Source organism: Cheilinus undulatus, linkage group 4 (assembly GCF_018320785.1).
Source record: "Cheilinus undulatus linkage group 4, ASM1832078v1, whole genome shotgun sequence".
NCBI lineage: Eukaryota > Metazoa > Chordata > Actinopteri > Labriformes > Labridae > Cheilinus > Cheilinus undulatus.
The window spans coordinates 30,756,849-30,777,907 of NC_054868.1; the positions used below are offsets into that span (position 1 = coordinate 30,756,849).

General features: G+C 39.0%; 1 protein-coding gene across 1 annotated transcript; it reads left to right on the plus strand.

Annotated features, from left to right (window-relative positions):
- The first annotated feature begins 5,634 nt into the window (after window positions 1–5,634).
- lyl1 (LYL1 basic helix-loop-helix family member) lies at window positions 5,635–18,730 on the plus strand. Its single transcript, XM_041784041.1, has 4 exons — window positions 5,635–6,097; window positions 8,734–9,788; window positions 15,738–15,835; window positions 17,120–18,730. Exons 2-4 carry the CDS (start codon window positions 9,112–9,114, stop codon window positions 17,653–17,655), a joined length of 1,311 nt encoding a protein of 436 aa, XP_041639975.1. The 5' UTR covers window positions 5,635–6,097; window positions 8,734–9,111; the 3' UTR covers window positions 17,656–18,730.
- Window positions 18,731–21,059: the final 2,329 nt, after the last annotated feature.

Genomic DNA, 21,059 nt, shown 5'->3' on the forward strand with positions numbered 1-21,059 from the left:
GAAATAGTCCATGGAATTTTCAGTAACTGATCTAGATTTTTTAGGGGGGCAATCGTGCCCAACCTTCAAATAATCCAAGGAAATTGTGGAGACAGTTTTCCAAGACATTTTTGCAAATTTTCATGGAATTAAAGACTTTGAGCAGACTTTCCTTGGGAATCTCTGGGAACTTTTCAGGAGGTTTTAAGGAAATTTTGAAAGCTTTGGAGATCTTTGAATGCACATTTACATATTTGGAATTTAAAAGTTGCATGTTGCAGTGTCATCCTTCATGGCTTCTGTGGTAAAAATGGCTTGTTTATCTTTGAGTTAATATTTTCAGATGTACTGAATTTGTAATCAATTTTTTGCAAACATTTTTTCAGATAGATACTAAAGACATAGACATTTGTTGGCAAAGGATGTGTCTGATGGAGTATTTTGGTGTAGAGTATATAAATCAATGTATGATTGTGTGTTATTTTCATCTATGAATAAGAATAAGGGAATAAGATTGGGAACCACTGCAGCCTTAACTTAAGTTCTTACTATTATGATAACTTATAATAAGAACTTTTATTTGTATAGCACCTTTTAAAAACAGAGGTTTACAACGTGCTTTAACATTAAACAGAGTTACATTTAAGTTGTTTTCATACAGTTGTAAATGTGAAACACTTTGTGAAATTATTGGCATCAACCTCTGATACAACAAGCCAAGCCTCAACATCCACACAGAGCATGCCCAGGTGTGTTTACAACTGTACTCTTGAAATACTGACGTCTAAGGAAAATATGTCAGACGCATGTTTCAATAAATGTTTGGTTGTCCTGTTAACTGTTTAAAATACATTAACATATACATCTGTGAGCAGTTCATATCCAAAACCAAACTGACGTATAAAAGTGCGAGCAGATTTTTTAAAAAACATTTTCTAAACAGCTATAAGTGTCTGCTGGCAATACAAACAGGGTTAGTAATGAGAAACAGAGTGTAATTCATTGAGAGCTGCATCATGCCCTATCAACCACAGATTTGATGTAAGAGTTCTTCAGGGACTTGGGCCAGAACAGATAATGTCACAACAGCATGTCAGTGACCATGTGACAAAGGCTTTTATATCTGATTATTTCATTCCAGTTTCTTATCGATCATTTTACAGCTGGTATCTTATCTAGGTCACAAATAGGCCACAAGGTTTTCATTTTCCACTCACCACCCACACATGATCACTGGACCTGTGAGAGGATCAATGCAGGTGCAGACTATTACATAAAACACACAAAACTCTCTCTTTCTTCTGACACACTCACACACACTTTAAAACAAGACAAAGAGAGAACATTTACATTAAGGTCTTCCTGTATTTTTACTTTAATCCCTAGGGTCGATATAAATATAGCGCAACCCTGACTTTTACATGCATACCGCACACACACACCCTCTCAACACACACACACCCACAGAGCCATTAATGCTGCATTTATTGGCATGGGTATTTTAAGGTAGCAGGAGGAGGGTGTGACAGAATGGCTCTGAGATTATAACAATCGTCTCTTGATTTCTTCCTCACTTAAGGGAAAAGCGGAAGCCATCTGTTATCGTTTGTTTCTATTATTATTCTCCTTTTACAGTTTGCCTGTTCACACAGGACCTTCAATAAGGGTCAACGATTTGTTCTTCTTCTGCATCTTTCCTCTTTTAATGGAACTGCCCGGGAAACTGACTTCTGAGTCAGCCAGGGTTTCAAAGTAAGATGGGGGAAACCCAAAACTCATGTTGATTTGTAAGAGGGTTTCATCGGACCACAGTGTGGGGAAAGCTTAGCTACTCTTTGAGGCTGGGAGCTTCTTTGTAAAAGTTAAAGCATTAAAAAGGTTCAAAAATATATCCGCAACAAATGTACAGCTTTACATAAGTTAAAACTTTCACTTTTATGTGCTTTTGTTTTTGCTGCTATCAGATCCTAGACTAAAATATCTGAACCAGAGTTAATTTTGACAGCTTTTTTTGATTTTAGAGTTAGTCTTGAGCCGCATTACAGTGTCATATGATGTACCACAAGTGCTACCCCTAACACATTACAGCAGCAGCATGTCAATGGTCAAATTCCCCACCAGTCACTGCTGGACCAGAGGTGAGAGCCTGTTCAGGGTTTGCCCTCGCCCCTTTGCTGGTTAAGTGAAAAATTTAGAGCAGAATAGAGCAGTGGCATTAATTGCCCGTGACACACCCAGGTGCGCCTGGCCCCTGCACGTTTGCAGATAGAAAATAATGGGGGAAATTGTTTGGATGTGTGTTGGATGGCACTAGTGTGTTTTGGGTTTAATCTTTAGATGAAAATGTTCATTAGTTTTAGTCACATTTTAGTCATTTTTAACCTTTATAGTTTTTTTCTAGTCTTATGCTAGCCTTTGACCTAATGAGTGATTTCAAAGTTGCAAAATAAATTCCAAAGTCGGTGTAAAATCATGAGAATCTTGCTAAAGTTGCAGCATGCTCCCATCATCTCAGTCGTTAGGTGTAAGGTGGTCAGAAGCTGCTTAATATTCGCTCAGAACTCAAGAGATGGACAGACTTTTCTGCTCAGCGTTGCAGTCAGATCTCTGCACTGCTATCTGTGTTTGGGATCGATTTACTCTTACATGTACAAGCTTCATTTGAACCAGGCAAGACAAAGCATTCTGAGCATGCTCTACAGTCTCCATGCTGGGTTTTGACCCAATTGTTACACAGCAAAAATACTATAGGCATAGCAGGAGTCACACTGCTGTCTGCCTTCAGTTGTCACCAAGCAAAGCAAGTTAGCTTTGTTAGCAAGGTCAACAGAATGGTCTATTGCAGGGCTATTCAATCACAAATTCAGCTGGGCCAAGTTTTAAAATCAAGAAATGTGGTCGGGCCGGACATGTTCGGCACCCAGTAAGCAGCTGGTAATGTCATATTTGGAACCAATATAGATCAATTTGATGAAAAACATGCTCTTTTTATTCATAGTCTGCCTTTTGAACTTGGCAACATGACAAAAGCATGTCAAAAAGTGCATTAAAAAACAACAACAGAGCTGTACTTGAATATAACCTTAAGTAGTAGAAATGTTTCTTTCACTTGAATAAAAGTAAAATTAATAGAATTGAAAAAATAAAATAATATTCTATAAATAATAATTTTGGTCAGATCTTACCCATCTTTATCGTAATATAAAATCTGAATGTGCAAAGTTGTAGCTACAGTTGAAAAGGACATGTTTTATACTTGGAATTTGGGGCTACTTCTGTCAGCTTCAAAACAACGCAGTGCATTGCAGGTAGACTGTTGCTAACCTATGCAGAGTGTTGCATTTATGGTCTAAAATACTGTGAGAATTAAAGAAAACTTGCAAAAAGTTGCACTTCTGGCATGACCAGACTGGGCCACTTGGGGGTTAGCTCTAGGCTGCATGTGGGCCCCGGACCTCCAATTGAATAGGCCTAGTCTATTGTATCAAGCTAAAAAGGGACATATCACCATCTACTGTAGCAGAGGTGGATATGCTCACATGAATAAATTAAATCACAAATTACTACCACAGCAGTCCTGTTAAACTGCTGAAACCCAGTTATATAAAACAATAGCTTGACTTTGTTATGCATCTGAATGTACTGAGTGATGTCAACCACTGGTTTCTGAAGAAATCCCAACATTGGCTACTTCCATGTTGGAAATGCTGTCTATACCTAACCTTCAATAAATCTAGTAGAAAAATAGATGTAGCATTAATGCAGGCCTTAAACCTCTTGGCAATGTATGAATAACTCTGTTGTTAGTGGTTAAAAATGAGCTATTGATACAAAACTGTTTTAAACCAGGCTGTAAACATGTATATTTCTGTTGAGAAAACATGCACCTTAATAAGGGATCAATTGGAGATTCCTCTGCTTTTGCAGTCAGCCCCAAGTGGACACTCAAAGAACTGCAGTTTGGCTTCATTTTACAACACTGCTGCTCGTCTTTTTCCACAGAATTTATCTTTCCTAACAGTCTATTTATGCATATTTAGATGAAATACAAAATAAACAAAAGTTATACCTTCAACATGACGACAACTTCACATATCAATTTTATCAGGAGCTGATAAAGCACAGTAAAGTAAATCCCTTAAGACCTTCTCTGTGTCCCTTGTGTAGCTTTTTATATGTTTCAGGCAAATTTATGCAGCATCTGCAGACACATTGCTGTCACCGCACGTTATTCTCACTCACAGAGAGAGCGATCAACCAGAACCACAGCTGCAAGACTCCACACAGTGTGTCACGCCAATACATGACACTGTCTTCACTCTTACTGTTTCAGCATATTTTTCTCCCACTGCAGGTATTCTTTACAATGATGATGACGGTATCCATAGCTACAATGAAAAACTGAACAATGATAATGTCTATGATGATCATGACGACAGATTTGTCGCTACGTGAAGTGCCTTCTTTCCCAGGACCCTGAAGGTCACATCACTGTAAAGCCTTTTTAATGTTTGTGTTTCAGTCTGTCTAAGACGGAAACGAGCAAGCGAGGGTAAGAGAGCCGTTGACCTCACAGTGGAGGAAAAGAGAGAGACCGAGGGAGAAAGAGGGACATTTTGTAAAGAAGGGAGTAGGAGCAGGTGAGGACAGGGAACGAGTGAGAGAGATATTTAGGAAGGAAGTAAGGGAACTGTTAAAGAGGAAAGTTAGCACGTTAATGACTCATGTTGGTCATCAGTGGACAGGTGTGCTCTGACGTCATAGACCCCACAAACCCCCTGTCTAATGAATAGAGACGTGAGGTGCCTTCAAAAACCAAAAAATAAAATTAGTTTTTTTTACAGAAAAAAAAACATTGTCAGTGGGTGATGTTTATGGCTTAATTGAAGTAATTTAACAGCTCACAAAAATTATTTATTGAATTCAGAAAATGAATGAACAGAATAAAGAAATGAATGAATACATATATATTCATTAAAATATGTGAATGTTATTCAATATTATACACTAAAATTTGCTGTGTATCTCCTAAATCAATAATATCCAGCCTTTCAAAAACAGACATGTCAGGGTTGTATAAAAGATGAACTGAAATAAATTTTTAACAAGCACAAGTACTGTGTGCCTTTTATAGATGTTGCACATAAGTTTATGCACATTTAAAGTTATTACACAAGGCACACTAAAAATGACCAAAAGACATTGGTCTTTTATTGTATGAATCTGTGTTTTGCATGTGTTCACATTTTACCATTTTTTTATCATTATAATGTGATAGAAACGCATTTGTGGATTTTTTTTTTTCTTGGACATATTCCAGGTCGCATCAAAGTCTGGGAATGACCAGTCTGGTGTTATGTGTGTGCGTGTGTGCATGCATCCATGTAGCTCATGTTATGAAAAGTGTGTGTATGTAGGTATTGGTGTTAGACGGGGGAGGCGGGGTGGTGGTGGAGGTTCCTTATCTACAGGCCACAGGCATCTTTGAGGCTCTTATCAGCAGCAGCCACATTGTACGAGCACATCCTCTTGTCCAGCAGGGAGCGGAAAACTCTCCTTGCTACATGGTTCCCTCTCTCTCCCTCTGTAGCCCCCCCCCCCACCCCCCTTCACTCTCTCTCCACCTTACATTTGCCAGTACCAGAAGAGCTCTCTGACTGGCAGCCTGCTAGAGCATTGTGTCTTTTTGGCGTAAAGAGTGGAGAAGGACAGGCAGACAGATAGATGGGACAGTCCACGAGAGAGGAAGAGAGAGAGAGCAAGAAAGAGAGGGTCGAACAGACTAGGGGGACAGCAGAGACCCTCGCCATCCACCTCCACACCTTCATATAAAGGCGGGACTTTACAAGAAAATCTAGTGTGTAAATGTGGATTATTTCTTTCAATAGAGAGTGACGTGAGTGTGAGGCGTGCTGTCAGACTGTTTGGCTCCAGTTCTGATGTGTGAGATTGACAGACAGACGCTGTAGAGGAGTGTGAGCGACCTGAGGAGGAGCGAGAGGAGGAGGAGGTTAAACACTGAGTAGATACAACATGTGCTGCGTTCACAGACAACATGAACTTTGATGGATTTTTGCATCACAGATGGACGAGCCACATTGGATGTCAGAGAATCTCTGTAAGTAGGACTACCTCACAACCTTTATAATGTCTTAATGTGTTTTTACAGTCTCTATTCTCAAGTCATCTTGAGAATTTTGTAGTCAATGGCATGTATACAAAAATATTACTATAAAATTAATTTAAAAAATCTTTTTTTTTTTTTGATCAGATACAATATCATGTATTTCTACTTCTGCAACTTAATATCTGTTTTAAATTGGTAGAAATATATGTTTTAGTTGTAGAATGACATGAAGAAATGAGCAATATTTTAATGTCAGTTTCATATCTGACAATATACGGTTTCAATGGACATTTTCTGGTTAGTAGTTGAACAACCTTTCTGTTACAGTCTACTCAGTGCAGCAGTTACACAAAATGTGTGCACCTGTCCAGCATGATATACTATAACATAAAAACATGAGGGAAAAAAGCCCACGCAAAAGTGTGCAAGTTACTGTTTCAAAGGAAAAAGGAAGAAAATAAATGCTGCATCACCTAGACTCCAAAATATGTTCAGTCGTAACGCCTCTGTGTCTCAATTGCTAATGCAAAATTGCGTGGTAAATTCTCAGCTAATTGTGGATTGAATAAAATCAAAGATGCAGTGCTGAGTGTTTTTCCAGAAAACTATTTCAATAGTTTAAACCCTTTTCTGTCTTAAAGGTTTTTTAAACAAAATATTCACACGCCAGTGAATACAACACTGCTACAGAATGATTTAAATAGACTGCAGATGAGTGCATCTTCACTTTATTGTGAAAGAGGAAACTGTCCAAAATAAAGTCATGACCAGTAGAAACAAAAAAAAAACAGGAACAGTTGCGATTGCAAAACATGAGAAAATACAAGTGTCGGTCCTGCAGAGTATTTCAAATGTTTCATTAAAGACAGAGTCCAACGCCACATCAGAGCTAAAGAAGCACTCAATCTGTTATTTTATCATTAATCTATACTATCCAATATTTAAGTTTTTATTATAAGTAATTTACTTTAATCTCCTGAGACCAAAGTATTTGTTTGCAATTAATTTTTAGTTTCTTCCTCTATTTTGGGATATGTGGGACCTGATGAGAAGAACATGAAACTAAATTATTTTTTCTTTATTTGTAGTAAGTCATTTTCGCAAAGAATATGTATTTAAAATGTTAAAATTGATGTAATATTTTGATGAGGAACTACAAGAGCTCTTGAGGGCCAGAAATAAACTTCAAATACAATTTCTGGAGGTCTCAGCAAATTTCCCTCAGAATTACTAGATTTACAAAACATAAAAATACCCCTAAAATCCCAAACATTTGCAAGATATTGCCAAAATTGTGTGGAAATTCTTTTAAAAATCTCTAAAATATTTCCAAATGTCATGAAGACAATGAATTGACCTGGTGCATCGAGGACTACAGCATCTGAATATGGGTGTCTGCTCTATCCACTAAGCTCCCACCTGCACCAAAGCCTAAAGATTTAAATACATTTTTTACCTAGTATTCCATGAAAATTCCTCAAAATTTTAAAGCTAATTTCCAAAAAATTTCCTAAAATTTACAAATAGATTCCCCCAAAAATCCATGGAAAATTCCCAAATTCTCTAAAATTTCAATGAAAATATAGGAAAATATAAAAATATATTCCCTTCCCCCCAAAATTCCAATCAAACCCCTAAATATTTACCATGACATCCCCCAATTTCCCATGAAAATACCTAAAAAAATTCAAAGGAAATCCTTCCAATACTTCAAAACAAACACTCCAAAATATACAAACATATCTGCTAAAATTTTCATGAAAATTCCCTCAACATTCCAGGAAAATTATTTAAACTTCGAATACAATTATGGATAATAGCCAGAAATTCTCATAGCAGAATTTATTACTATCATGTAGGAAAGCCAAAATGTGATATCCTCATATGTACATGCAGGGTTTTAAGTGGTTATATATGATACATGAGATAAATTCAGTACTTTTGTTATGAACTACTAACTCCAATACATTTTTTCCATTTTCCCACCCAATGTTGGCACAATACCTGAGTACAAACATATAATTAATGTGAAAATTAAACAATATTGCTACCTATTCAGTATTGCAACAGCAAAAGTTGAACTTCTACAGACACCGAACACTGAGAACTTCCTGGTTTCAATGATCAAAATTGCAATCAATTTCCGATACACTCTTAATATCAGAAACATGTTGGGAACTATTTGGTAATGAAATGATGCCAGTGTATTGTTTAATTCAGACAGTGTTGGTGGGAGTTTACTTGTTTTGAAGGGTTAATTCCACTTCTAAACACCTGTCTAATCAGATAGATTTAAAGAAAAATATCAGACACATTCAACTGTTTCAGTGTTAAAGATTACTGAAATAAGAGAAAACATCATTACACACATTACACATTAACATTAAACTGAATGACTAGTGTTATCATATCGACAGAAAAAAAGGGTGGGGAAATACTAAACATGAATAATTATGACAGAACCAAAACAATAAGGACAAAAAACATATTTAAAGAAATTATTTTTTTTATCCATCTCCATGAATTGTAAACACTGACTAACTTAAACTAAGCTACAATTACAAATTATTTTTATCAACAAACAATCAGTCCTGAGTGCTTTTTTCCCTTTTTCTTTTGTTCAACAGACTCTTTGAAATCAATCCAATCTTCAGTGGTGGACGACATTTTCAATGCCTGAAAGGATCTTGACTCACATCCTCGAAATACAAGCAGACAAACGGAAAGTCTCAATAGGAGCAGCCACTAGAGACTCGTTCAAAACCTTGAGTCTGCCACTCAGGATGTACAGTAAGAAAAATCCACACCACGTCAGACTGCAACAGCCCACACTGCTTCCTACTACACAGCGAGACAACAAGACAACAAATAGAAAAGAAACATTTGATTCACTGGAACCTTCTGTCATGTTGGATGGTGTCATTTAATCCAGCACAAATATAAAAACAGCACTGCATTTGGACACACTGATAAAGACAGAGAGGAGGAACAGGAGGAGTACCACCATGATGGAGAAGCTGAATCCACCTGCTTCACCACCCACCCTCGCTCGCTCCCTCTCCTCCTCCCCCATCTCCTCCCCATCCTGTGCCTCCAAGGAGCAGAGCAGCCCCTTCCAGAATAAGACTTTAGTGGATGACATCAAGAGCTCCTGTCCAGTGGACAAGAATCACAACAGACACACGGACACCCTCCATATCCCAGATACTCCTGCTGCACCCGAGCCAGTCATCATGGCAACAGAGGAGGAGGTGGAGGAAGAGCAAAGAGAACCAGGCAACACCACAACACCTGCTGTTCCCACCAACGGGTCCCCTACTCTCTCCTCCCCACCTCCCCTCCTCCCAGCCCCAACCAAGACCTCCCTGCACCCTCTGCCACCTCCACCCACCAGCACCTCCTTGCCTTCCTCATCTCCTCTTCCTCCACACATTCCAGTCATCAGCCTTGGTCACAGCAAACCACCTCTCCCACTCCCAAACACCCCTCTGACGGCCCTCCACCCTATCCCCAATCTGCTGCATGGGCCCCACGCGGAGCTTCGCCGTGGTCAGCTGGCCTACGTGCCTGTGTCTAGTCCTGGAGTCTCTGGATCATCTGTCGGTGCTGGAGGCCCATCAGCTCCCTCCCCAGGACCCTTGATGCCTCAGCAGTACCTGTCAACACGTCCCTTCTTCACCAGGTCAGATTGAGCTTATTTTGAGCAGATATTTGCAATTTTTATTTGTCACTTGAGAATTTCTGGGACCTAAAGTATAAAGAGCTTTTCTACGAGTAAAAAATATAAACTATGAGTTGGGGTTTTGGTTTTATCTTAGTGGGATTATTATGAAGTGTATCCCATTTTTAACACCTGTCCCAAGAGTGGGAAATACAGCCTCAGCTTCAATAGTAGTGATAGTATTGTCTAGTATAAGAACACTTTCATCAGACCAGAAATAATTTTGTTAACCAAAACTATGTCTAAAAATGTTATTCGACTGCCTTCATACCATAAGGAAGATGAGACTAAGATGAGCTAAAGGAAAATCTTTGATGACAAAAACTCTGATGAAAACTACGTTCAGTTTTTGTCAAGAAGACTAAAATGAGACTTAAAAGTAATCTAGTTTTGGTTGGAAATTAAAAATCCATGATATGAGAGGGCACAAGCAGGGTTTTGCAGGGTGCATAGAAAACACAGGTGTGATTTGCATCAGACTTGGGCAAAGAGAATAATTGTTTTGACTAAAAGTTGACTAAAATGTAAGGACTTTTTATGGACCAAGACTGAACTAGAATGTTTTTTTAATTTTCATCAAGTAAAACCAGACTACATCTATGAAATGTAGAAATGATTAAAATGTATCTAAAATTAAATAGCATTTCAATCTAAAGACTGAGACTAAGGCTTAATTTGAAATAGCTGTTAAATTGAGACTCTATTGTGCTCTAACCCTCATGTCTGTCATCAGGCACATCAATCTTGCAAAGCTTCAGTCTAGAATGGGCAGACCAATAAGCATCATTTGAGGGGAATGAGGCGGTAGCTACAGACGTGGTTTAGTTGTACTGCAAGCCAGTAAACAATGACTGCCATCACTGAAGAGATTAGTTTGTTATATATAGCAATGAACTGCACCAAAGAAATCAAAACATCTTTTCTCTTTATCAAAGATGTTTTTTCTCTTCTTCCAGTCAGCTTTGGCTCCACAGATAGTAAACAATGATAACTGCCACCTGACCAGCTCATCTTAAGCCAGTGGTTCCCACACTTTTCCAATTGTGCCCCCTTTGGCAAATTAAAATGGGCCATCAGGCCTCTCCACCCTTCACTGTGCAAATCAACATGTAAAAATATGTAAACGTACAACAAACGAACTGTTAGTCATGTTAACAAATTCCTTTCCAGGGTTTTCAGAATTTACAGCAACATAAAACCTAAAAAAATTGTAAAATAACAACCATTGCCTCAAAAAGTTTTAAAAATCTTACTCTGGAGACAAAGGGTCATTCCCTGAAAAATAAAACCTTAATGAAAATCTTTAAGAATTATTCTCCCAAACCTGCAACTATTTCAGTGACTATTGTGGGTTTATTTGGCACTATAGATCTTCTTCTGTCTTGGGTGCTGCAGTGAAACTGCCTCTTTGAGATAAATTTCAGTGTACAGATTTAAGTTTTTTTTTGTCTTGATTGAGGCAATGCCAGAAAACCCCATCTCACGTAGTAAGGATGTTACAGAAAGGAAGAGTGTGGCCAGGGTTCTCCTGCCTATAAAAAGGAACTCCTTCCTACTCCAATCCAAAAGGCAGACAATGTGTTGGACTTGACTGCAATAATGTTGTTGAATCTGAGGTGACATCAATGAACTGCTCCTATTCTGCAGTGCTGAAAATATTAGCTGGTGTTGATTAGTCTCGCATTGCTGTGCCCCCCCAAATTAGGCCCTGTCAAGAGTAAGAGGCAGTACTTTCAGGCATGGTGGAGTTGTGATGTAAGCAAGCCGCAACAAAATGCCGGTGCAATTATGGTGGAAGAGAACAGCGTAAATGCTGCTATAGCATCAGTTTTATCAGAACTTAACGACATTTTTTTTTTGTTAAAATAAGCTCAAAACACAGAATTTAGTTTTTTTCTTTTCCAAAGCAACAAAAGTCATGTACTGACATGTCTACAGTCACCATGGTTCGCATTATGCAGCTCTCTATTGAGTTTACTCCTCGGTAGTGGTGCACACCTACAACATCCCGTGTTTTGTTGCTCTGATTGGCCCGTAAAGATGTGACAGCCAGAACGTTACATCCAATCACCCACCAAGGTTTTTTTTTTTCAAAGGCTCTGCACTTTCCCAAACACTGTCTTTGGGAGGTTTTCAAGATGGCATGCCAGGTTAGGTTTCCATCAAGCCACATTAATTTTGAAAGAGATGACTGCCTTTTAGGTTTTAATCTCAAGCGGTACTACATCCACTTTAAAACTATCTAGGCCTAAGTATTACACCGCATTCCACATTATTAAGCAAATGACACTTTTCTCTTATTTTCCTAAATATTAATGCAAATGACAGAGTATTTTTCAAGTCATCAGGCATTAGAGCATGTTTCAGATTTTTTAGAACAAACTTCATAATGACAACCATTTTTTTTTTAAATAAAAACCTCAAAATGCACTTTTCCACATGTTCCACATTATTAAGCAGGCCACAGGTTTCAAGCAATATAGGAAACAAAAAGGATCTCTCTGCTGCTGAAAAGTGTCAAATAGTGCAATGCCTTGGACAAGGAATGAAAACATTAGATATTTCATGAAAAACTAAGCGTGATCATCATACTGTGAAGGAATTTGTGGCTGATTCAGAGCACAGACGGGTTCCTGCAGATAAAGGCATAATGAGAAAGGTTTCCGACAGACAAATTCATCAGATTAAGAAAGCAGATGCTAAAATGCCATTACAAAGCAGCAAACAAGTATTTGAAGCTGCTGGTGCCTCTGGAGTCCCACCAACCTCAAGGTGTAGGATCCTCCAGAGGCTTGCAGTCGTGTATAAACCTACTATTCGGCCGCCCAATCCAATGCTCACAAGCAGAAAGTGGGCAGTGGGCCCAGAAACACATGAAGACTCATTTTCAAACAGTCTTGTTGACTGGTGAGTGCCGTACAACCCTGGATGGTCCAGATTGAGGAGTAGCGGATGGTTAGTGGATGGCCACCATGTCCCAACAAGGCTGTGATATCAGCAAGGAGGGGATGGAGTCATGTTTTGGGCCGGATTCATGAGGAGAGAGCTGGTAGGCCCCTTAAAGTCCCTGAAGGTGTGAAAACGACCTCAGCAAAATATATAGAGTTTCTGACTGACCACTTTCTTCCATGGTAAAAAAGAAGAGCAGTTCCTTCTGTAGCAAAATTTTCTTCATGCATGACAATGCACCATCTCATGCTGCAAAGAATATCACTGTGTCATTGGCTGCTATGGGCGTAAAAGGAGAGAAACTCATGGTGTGGCCCCCGTCCTCCCCTGACCTCAACCCTACTGAGAACCTTTGGAGCATCCTCAAGCTAAAGATCTATGAGGGTGGGAGGCAGTTCACATCAAAACAGCAGCTCTGGGAGGATATTCTGACATCCTGCAAAGAAATTCAATCAGAAACTCTCCAAAAACTCACAAGTTTAATGGATGCAAGAATTGTGAAGGTGATATCAAAGAAGGGCTCCTATGTTAACATGGAACTTGGCCTGTTAAGATGTTTTTGATTGAAATAGCTTTGATTTCAGTAAATATGACCTCCTAATGCAGTAAATTCAAAAAAATGACCATTTTCAGTTCTTTACAACCTATAAAATGTTTTAAAACTCTGTCGTGCTTAATAATGTGGAACAGTGCATTTTGAGTTTTTATTTAAAAAAAAAAGGTTATCATTATGAAGTTTGTTCAAAAACATTTGAATTATCCTCTAATGGCTGATGACTTGAAAAAAATACTCTGACTGTCATTTGCATTAATATTTAGGAAAATAATAGAAAATGTCATTTGCTTAATAACGTGGAATGCGGTGTAAAGTGGAGTCCAGTGCACAGTTAACCTGGCACGCCAGATGGATGGGAAAGGGCAGAGCCTTTGAAAAAAAAAACTCAGAGGGTGATTGGATGAACATTCTGTCTGTCACATCTTTACGGGCCAATCAGAGCAACAAAACACGTGACGTAGCCACTACAGAGCTGCACCCCTACCAAAGGAGTAAACTCCATAAATACATAATGCAAACCATGGCGACAGTAGACATGTCAGTACATGACTTTTGTTACTTTTGAAAAGAAAACAACTCAATGCTGTTCTTTGAGCTTATTTAAATGAAGAAATGTCGTTAAGTTCTGATAAAACTTACGCTTTAGCAGCATCCACATTAATGTTTTCTGCCATAATTGCACTGGCCTCTTGTTGCTGCTTGCTTACGTCACGACTCTGCCGCGCCCAAAAGTACTGCCCCTCATCACTGATTGGTCCTGTCACTTTCTTACCGGGCCCAAACGGTTCAGACTGGAGCTTTGCAAGATGGATGCCAGTGAGAAACACAGAAACATCTGCTTTCCAAGGTTGATACACAATTGTTTTTAGGGTTTATTTTAATGCAGACATCACTCACATCTAATGTGCATAAAATGTGTGTTTCTCTATGCTAATTAGGAAAAACATGCTCAAGCTTCCAGCTGAGTACACCACATTCAAAATAAGAACATAGGTGCACACAGTTCAACAGTTTAAGAACATGTCATAAAATCAGACATGGATTTCTCTTTAAGAACAAATTTTAGAATAATTTTAAGACGATTATAGGTGAATGAGGCCATACATTCATTGAATCACTTACAGCTCCTTTAGGAAGTTTTAAGATGGTTGTGAAAAAGAGTGACATTTAAATTGTGGCCTCTTTGTTGTCTTTGACAGCAAATAAACCGATCAGGGAGAAGGAGGACTTTTTTGTTTGTTTCTTATGATTCTTGATAAGTTTCACATTTAACTGTCAAGAGATTTTATTTGTCCTCATGAGTTTTCAAGTGGACACAACCCATAACTTCTCAAATGGGCTTTAATTATGGAAGATTATTTTAAGACAAATTTGTTATGAAGAAAAACTTTGCATCAAAATTCCTCATCAACTTATATCTAATAAAGGATAAATGAATGGCACATTCACCCCACTTGAACCAGTTTTGCACAGAGATGTGGTAACTCTGAAAATGAAGTGCCACCAAATGCTTTCCTGACACATTACAAATCTTGGTGCTGCTTTGTTGGCAAATATGGCAAAGTTTCTGTTTCATAGGAAACCTCAACTGTTGGGATTTCATGACTCCCTTGTGTGATTAATTGTGGCTAAGCTCTACTGTTATGAGAAGAATGACAGCAGGATGTGCTGTTACAAAACCACCACACGTTTCTCACCATATATTTCCTCATCAGGACATTTCCTTACAAAATGGCAGTTGTTTCATGAGGTGTCTTTTGGCCGGGCTTAGTGACACAAACCTACAGGAATAAAACAGTACAGAATAAATTGCAGAACAAATTTTGTCCCTGGGCTGGATAAAGGCTTAATAATATCCTTAAAGCTCTTTTGGGGCTTGTTGGCATCAAAGTTAGCATCTCATACTTACAAAGAATAGTATTTATTTTTAGAATAATCAAAACTATCCCACTGTTTGACTTTTCTCTGCTCCAAAAATCGTTAGCTACACTGCTTCTTTCTCTAACAGAGGAGCATGGGCTACATAAAAAGTAGGACTTTTTTTTCACAGAGCCTACATCCATGTTACACCATCTGTCATGGAGGTCTGGGAATAAGATTCTCTCTGCTCTGTTTGTACCAGGAAGCATTGATCTATTTCATTCCTCTAAAGTCGAATGGGTAGGAGAGCAGACTTAATGAGACTGAGCTGAAACTCTGCATGCACACTCGATCACAGCCAACAACTTAATCACACCACAGTTAAGGGCCTCCACCATCCTCTTCATTTCTCCAGTCACTCTGTAAGAGTATCACTCCATTCAGGAGAAAAGATGCTGAACTTAGGAGTTTCTATGGGGGATTTTTCACCTTGATGATTGTGAATGGAAAAATCAACCATTGTGTTGTGTTTTTTTGTTTTGTAGTTCTTACTTGGGTTCCCCGGGAGGAAACTACGGTGTCATTAACAGCAGCAGGATCAAGAGGAGACCCTCGACACACTTTGAGATGGAAATCAGTGAATGTGAGTTTCTGTCTGAGCAAATAATCAGACGTCAGTATTAAGGGCCTATAGATAAGGGCTAAGGGGTGGAAATGGGATTTACCCTAAGTCATAGTTTCTTTGAGCTGGTGTCTACAGCTTGAAAAATAGAGTTTAATGTTGAACCTGTAAGATTGCTAATACCGTGGATTATTCCTAAGGGCAACAAGTCTAAAAGAAAACATCAGAGACAATGTGTTTGTCCCTCAACACTCTTTCTCTCTCTGGCTTACAGATTATATTCCAACTTTGCTGAATTTGAAAAATTAAGGAAACATTTAAAATAGTACCATAAACTAGCTTGGGCTTTTGTCTCTAGTTTATATGTTAAAGTACCATTCACATTTTTAGAGTAGAAATAAAGTTGTTTAAAGCCTGAAGTTTTTCAAGTCTCCCTTGGTTACTAATCTGTTTTGACTATTAAAATTAGGAGTTATACGCAATTAGGGGCATGGCTGATGCATCTAACAGACAGGCAAGCTGGTTGCGAGGTCAAAAGCCTAGCAAGCCTGCCTGAACTCCTCATTGCTGGGCTTCAAAACTTGGTTACAGAGACCAAGGGACATACATACAAATGCATCAATATTGTGAAAAGTCCAATTTGCAAATGCTTCCTGAGCCTTTATTTGCTCTTATTGTTCAATCATGGGGAAGACTGAAGACTTGACAAATGTCCAGAAGACACTCATTTCCGTCCTCCACAAGGAGGGTAAGCCACAAAAGGTCACCGCTGAAAGGGCAGGCTGTTCTCAGAGGCTGTATCAAAGCATATTCATGGAAAGTTGATTGAAAGGAAAAACTGTGGTAAGAAAAGGGGAACTTCACAAGGAGATGACCAAGGCTAGAGTCAGCTGATGAAGAACCACTACATACAGACAGGTCCAGGAAATGGACTACAAGTGTTGTGTTCTTCGTTTCAAGTTACTCTTGAACCACAGACATTCTAGTGTCTCACCATTGTGGGCTTTACCAGCAGCACAAGTGTCTATCTGAATATAACCTAATACAAACCAAAGCTACAGTGTGTACCATCATCATTAATGTGTACAAATAAAACAATGTAGTTTACAGATGTCTCATCAATGGTTTCTGGAACTGATGCACTATGGGAAAATTAGATCTGACTTTGTTTTCTTGGATATTAAACTTAATGCTATTATGTTCATTGTGGATTTTATGGATTTGTTCATTAGAAGAATAAACATCATTTAATTTTTTTCTATCTTAGATCCTGGCATTAACATTTTCTGAATGTGTATCTTACAGGCCCACCTCAGAAACTTGCTCGCCGTGTCTTCACTAACAGCCGCGAGCGATGGCGACAGCAGAATGTGAACGGAGCATTCTCCGAGCTAAGAAAACTCATTCCCACACACCCACCTGACAAAAAGCTCAGCAAGAACGAAATTCTGCGTCTGGCTGTCAAGTACATCAACTTCTTGGTGACTCTGCTCAATGACCAGGCCCAGGACAAGAGCAGGGACTCAGCTGAAGAGGATGAAGAGGAGAAAGAAACAATGGCAGGGTCAGACAGTAGCAAACAGAACCCTCTCTTTCAGTGCAACACTCCTTCACCATCACCGCCATCCACTACTCATTCTGCCTTGGCAAAAGTGCACAGAGACAGAGACTCAACAGACTCAGTTAACGCTCTGGCTAACTCCCCAGCTACGTCCAGTTGCTACGGTGACACAGACAGTGAGGACAGCTATAGAGGGAAGACCTCTTTGGTAACAAACAGCATTCTGGGAAAAGTTAAGGGTCAGAGGGGGATGGTGGTGGCCACAAACGATGAGCGGTGACGCTAAAAGGCAGAAGACAAAAGGTGTGCTGTCACTGGAAATTTAAATGTCACCTTTAAGGCAAGGACATGAAAAATATCCCTGACTGGCGGCAGAAGTGTTTGATAAGCAAGTGTGATTCTCTTTTTAGCAGCACAGTGTTTAAAAATTACCTTCTTTTTGGTGTGAAAGATTAAAAAGTGGATTTTTAGCAATATTTGGTAGTTTCAGCTGCATATTTGCCATTTAAGGTGAGTTGAAGACATTAGCTACATTCCAATTCACTGCCTGCATCCTTAGGGAGTGCATTTGTAGGCCAACTACATAAGAAGGTTGTAACATTTCAAGGGCTAGCAAATGTGTCCTACTTTCCACTGGCAACAAAAGATCATTTTGGTACATTTTTCTAGAACCAGATATCAGGGGATTCAGTTTTTGTTAATTCAGAAGAGATAGCAGACTTTCAAGCCATCAGAAAATACAAAGATGGGGGGATAGGGTGTTTCAAAGGATACTAGTCCCTGAATTGAGACACAGCTACTCTCTGTATTCAACAAAAACACTCCATCCCACTCAGAGGAGACTTAGAATATACAAAACATCACAGGACAATACTATTTTAAATCTAAATTAAGGTCACAGTGCTCTTAACTTTAAAACTCCATGCCAATCAGGATCGATCCTTTAAAAATCAACAACATGAAGATCCTACAAATCTGGTAAAATGGCTGGAGTAATGTAGACACAAAATATAGTTTTCTGACTATGAAAAAATTTCATCCCTTTCCCAGTCAATAAGTTCAATGCTTTAAAGCTCTTTCTGTAGACTCAAAACATGTTAAACAGCCTGGAAGAAGGCTCTAAAAAAGATTTGCTTTGTTCCAAATCAAATTTTAAAAAATGTCCATAATGATGCAATGTCTGTTTTGCTGAAGCACAGTGATGTTAATGTCCACAGCCTCCATTTTGCCTGCAGAAAAATGATGTAAATCCATACATGAATACAAGTCAAACTTTAAGTCATAGAGCCAATGCTGGTCCCACCCCAACATTGTGACACGCATGTAACAGACAGAAATAAAGTGTGTTTAAGTTTGCTGTTCCTTATTTGACATCCTCTTCTTGCGTTCCAAACACCGCTCTGTGTCAGCATGATTTCTCAACATATTCCTTATGTTTGCCAAGTTTGTCAATGTTTAGGGAACCTTTTATCCTCATTTTGTTCAGCACATAGAAAAAAAAATTGAAAAGGATTAATGCAATGCTTTGTGGATAGGATCATTAGAAAATCGACTGAAACATTTGAATTGTAGAATGGTGACCATAGGCTTGAAAATAAATAGAATTGACTTCTCACTGAGTATCATATACATTATACTGCCAAAAGTATTCACTCACCTGCTTTGACTCGCATATGAACTTAAGTGACATCCTATTCTTAATCCATAGGGTTTAATATGATGTCGGTCCAGCCTTTGCAGCTATAGCAGCTTCAAAGCTTCTGGGAAGGCTTTCCACAAGATTTAGGAGTGTGTTTATAGGAATTTTTGACCATTCTTCCAGAAGCGCATTTCTGAGGTCACACACTGATGCTGGACGAGAAGGCCTGGCTCTCATTCTCTGCTCTAATTCATCCCACAAGTGTTCTATCGGGTCAAGGTCAGGACTCTGTGCAGGCCAGTCAAGTTCATCCACACAACTCTCTCGTCCATGTCTTTATTGACCTTGCTTTGTGCACTGGTGCACAGTCATGTTGGAACAGGAAGGGGCCATCCCCAAACTGTTCCCACAAAGTTGGGAGCATGGAGCTGTCCAAAATCTCTTGTTATGTTGAAGCATTCAGAGTTCCTTTCACTGGAACTAAGGGGCCAAACCCAGCTCCTGAAAAACAACCCCACACCATAATCCCCCCTCCACCAAACTTTACACTTGGCACACTGCAGTCAGACAAGTACCGTTCTCCTGGAAACCGCCAAACCCAGACTCATCCATCAGATTGCCAGATGGAGAAGCGCAATTCGTCACTCCAGAGAGCGCGTCTCCACTGCTCTAGAGTCCAGTGGCGGCATGCTTTACACCACTGCATCCAACGCTTTGCATTGCACTTGGTGATGTATGGCTTGGATGCAGCTGCTCAGCCATGGAGCTCTCTAAGCACTGCTCTTGAGCTAATCTGAAGGCCACATGAAGTTTGGAGGTCTGTAGCAATTGACTCTGCAGAAAGTGACCTCTGTGCACAATGCACCCCAGCATCTGGTGACCCCACTCCGTCATTTTACGTGGCCTACCACTTCGTGGCTGAGTTGCTGTTGTTCCCAATCGCTTCCATTTTGTTATAATACCGCTGGAAGTTGACTGTGGAATATTTAGGAGTGAGGAAATTTCATGACTGGACTTGTTCAGAGTTTGTACAGGAATCCTAGAGTTGAATTTACTACCTTTTACTACCTTTTTTACTACCTCTACAATATTTTTTATTACCGACATGCAATACTTGTGCTCGTAGCTGAGCTTGTGTTTGCAGTCGCACTGCTCTGTGTGGCACCAAAAAACGAAAAAAGGGTGAATGATGGATTCTCGGTGTGATTTGATTGCCGTAACACTTTCAGGTCACATTTACAGGGCCCTATGAAATCTGTTTTATTTTTTGGCAAATTCCGTTTTATTTTTTTCAAAATTCAGTTTTTTCCATTTTAATTTTTTTAGATTTCTGTTTTTAACCTTTCCACTAATTTTACCATTGTTTATGTGAATGAATCAAATGTTCACTAATTAGATAGATATAACCTTAAATTTATTGCAAAAGAGCCATAATTGGCCCAGAAACCCTGATATAAAATAATCATAACCAGTGCAAAAGTCAGATATTTCCAACATTTCTAGACACATTCACATGTATAATCACATCCTAAATGATGTTTATATTGTAAATGAAAAAAAATCCTTCTGTTCACTCAAACACAGAGTGATAGTAATTTAATAAGAAGGTCACATTAAAGTTAAATGGTTAAAAGTAAATCTGTTACCTAAACTTTTCTTTACTCTCTCAATATGTAACAGTGCATGCAGTTTGATTATGCATTGTGTTTTACTCCTGACTGTAACGGCTCTCTCCTTATCTCTCTCCATCCTCGTTGTCCATCGGCCTCATATCAAAGAGCTACGTTAATACAGACACGTATTGGCTCATTAAGCAACCAAAGGGAACTACAGAATCTACAGGATGAATTATTAAGCTAACATCATTTAGACTTCATAAAATCTCGAGTCCATCCGACTTGATTTTGAGCCTCTGAGGGTTGAGTGGTGTGCCTCACGTGAGGTAAGGCTTACTTACTAAAAATAAATCTTTAAAAAAAAAATCTTCATGTATCCGTCTTTCTTAATGATTCTTCCCACCTTCATGAGATTCCCAGTTCCAGACA

What these genes read in the sequence shown, in the direction of transcription:
- lyl1 (XM_041784041.1), top strand. Translation starts at nt 9,112, where the DNA reads ATGATGGAGAAGCTGAATCCACCTGCTTCACCACCCACCCTCGCTCGC. An exon ending in ACACGTCCCTTCTTCACCAG is followed by an intron (nt 9,789 to 15,737) that starts GTCAGATTGAGC and finishes TTTGTTTTGTAG; the next exon opens with TTCTTACTTGGGTTCCCCGG. An exon ending in TGAGATGGAAATCAGTGAAT is followed by an intron (nt 15,836 to 17,119) that starts GTGAGTTTCTGT and finishes TGTATCTTACAG; the next exon opens with GCCCACCTCAGAAACTTGCT.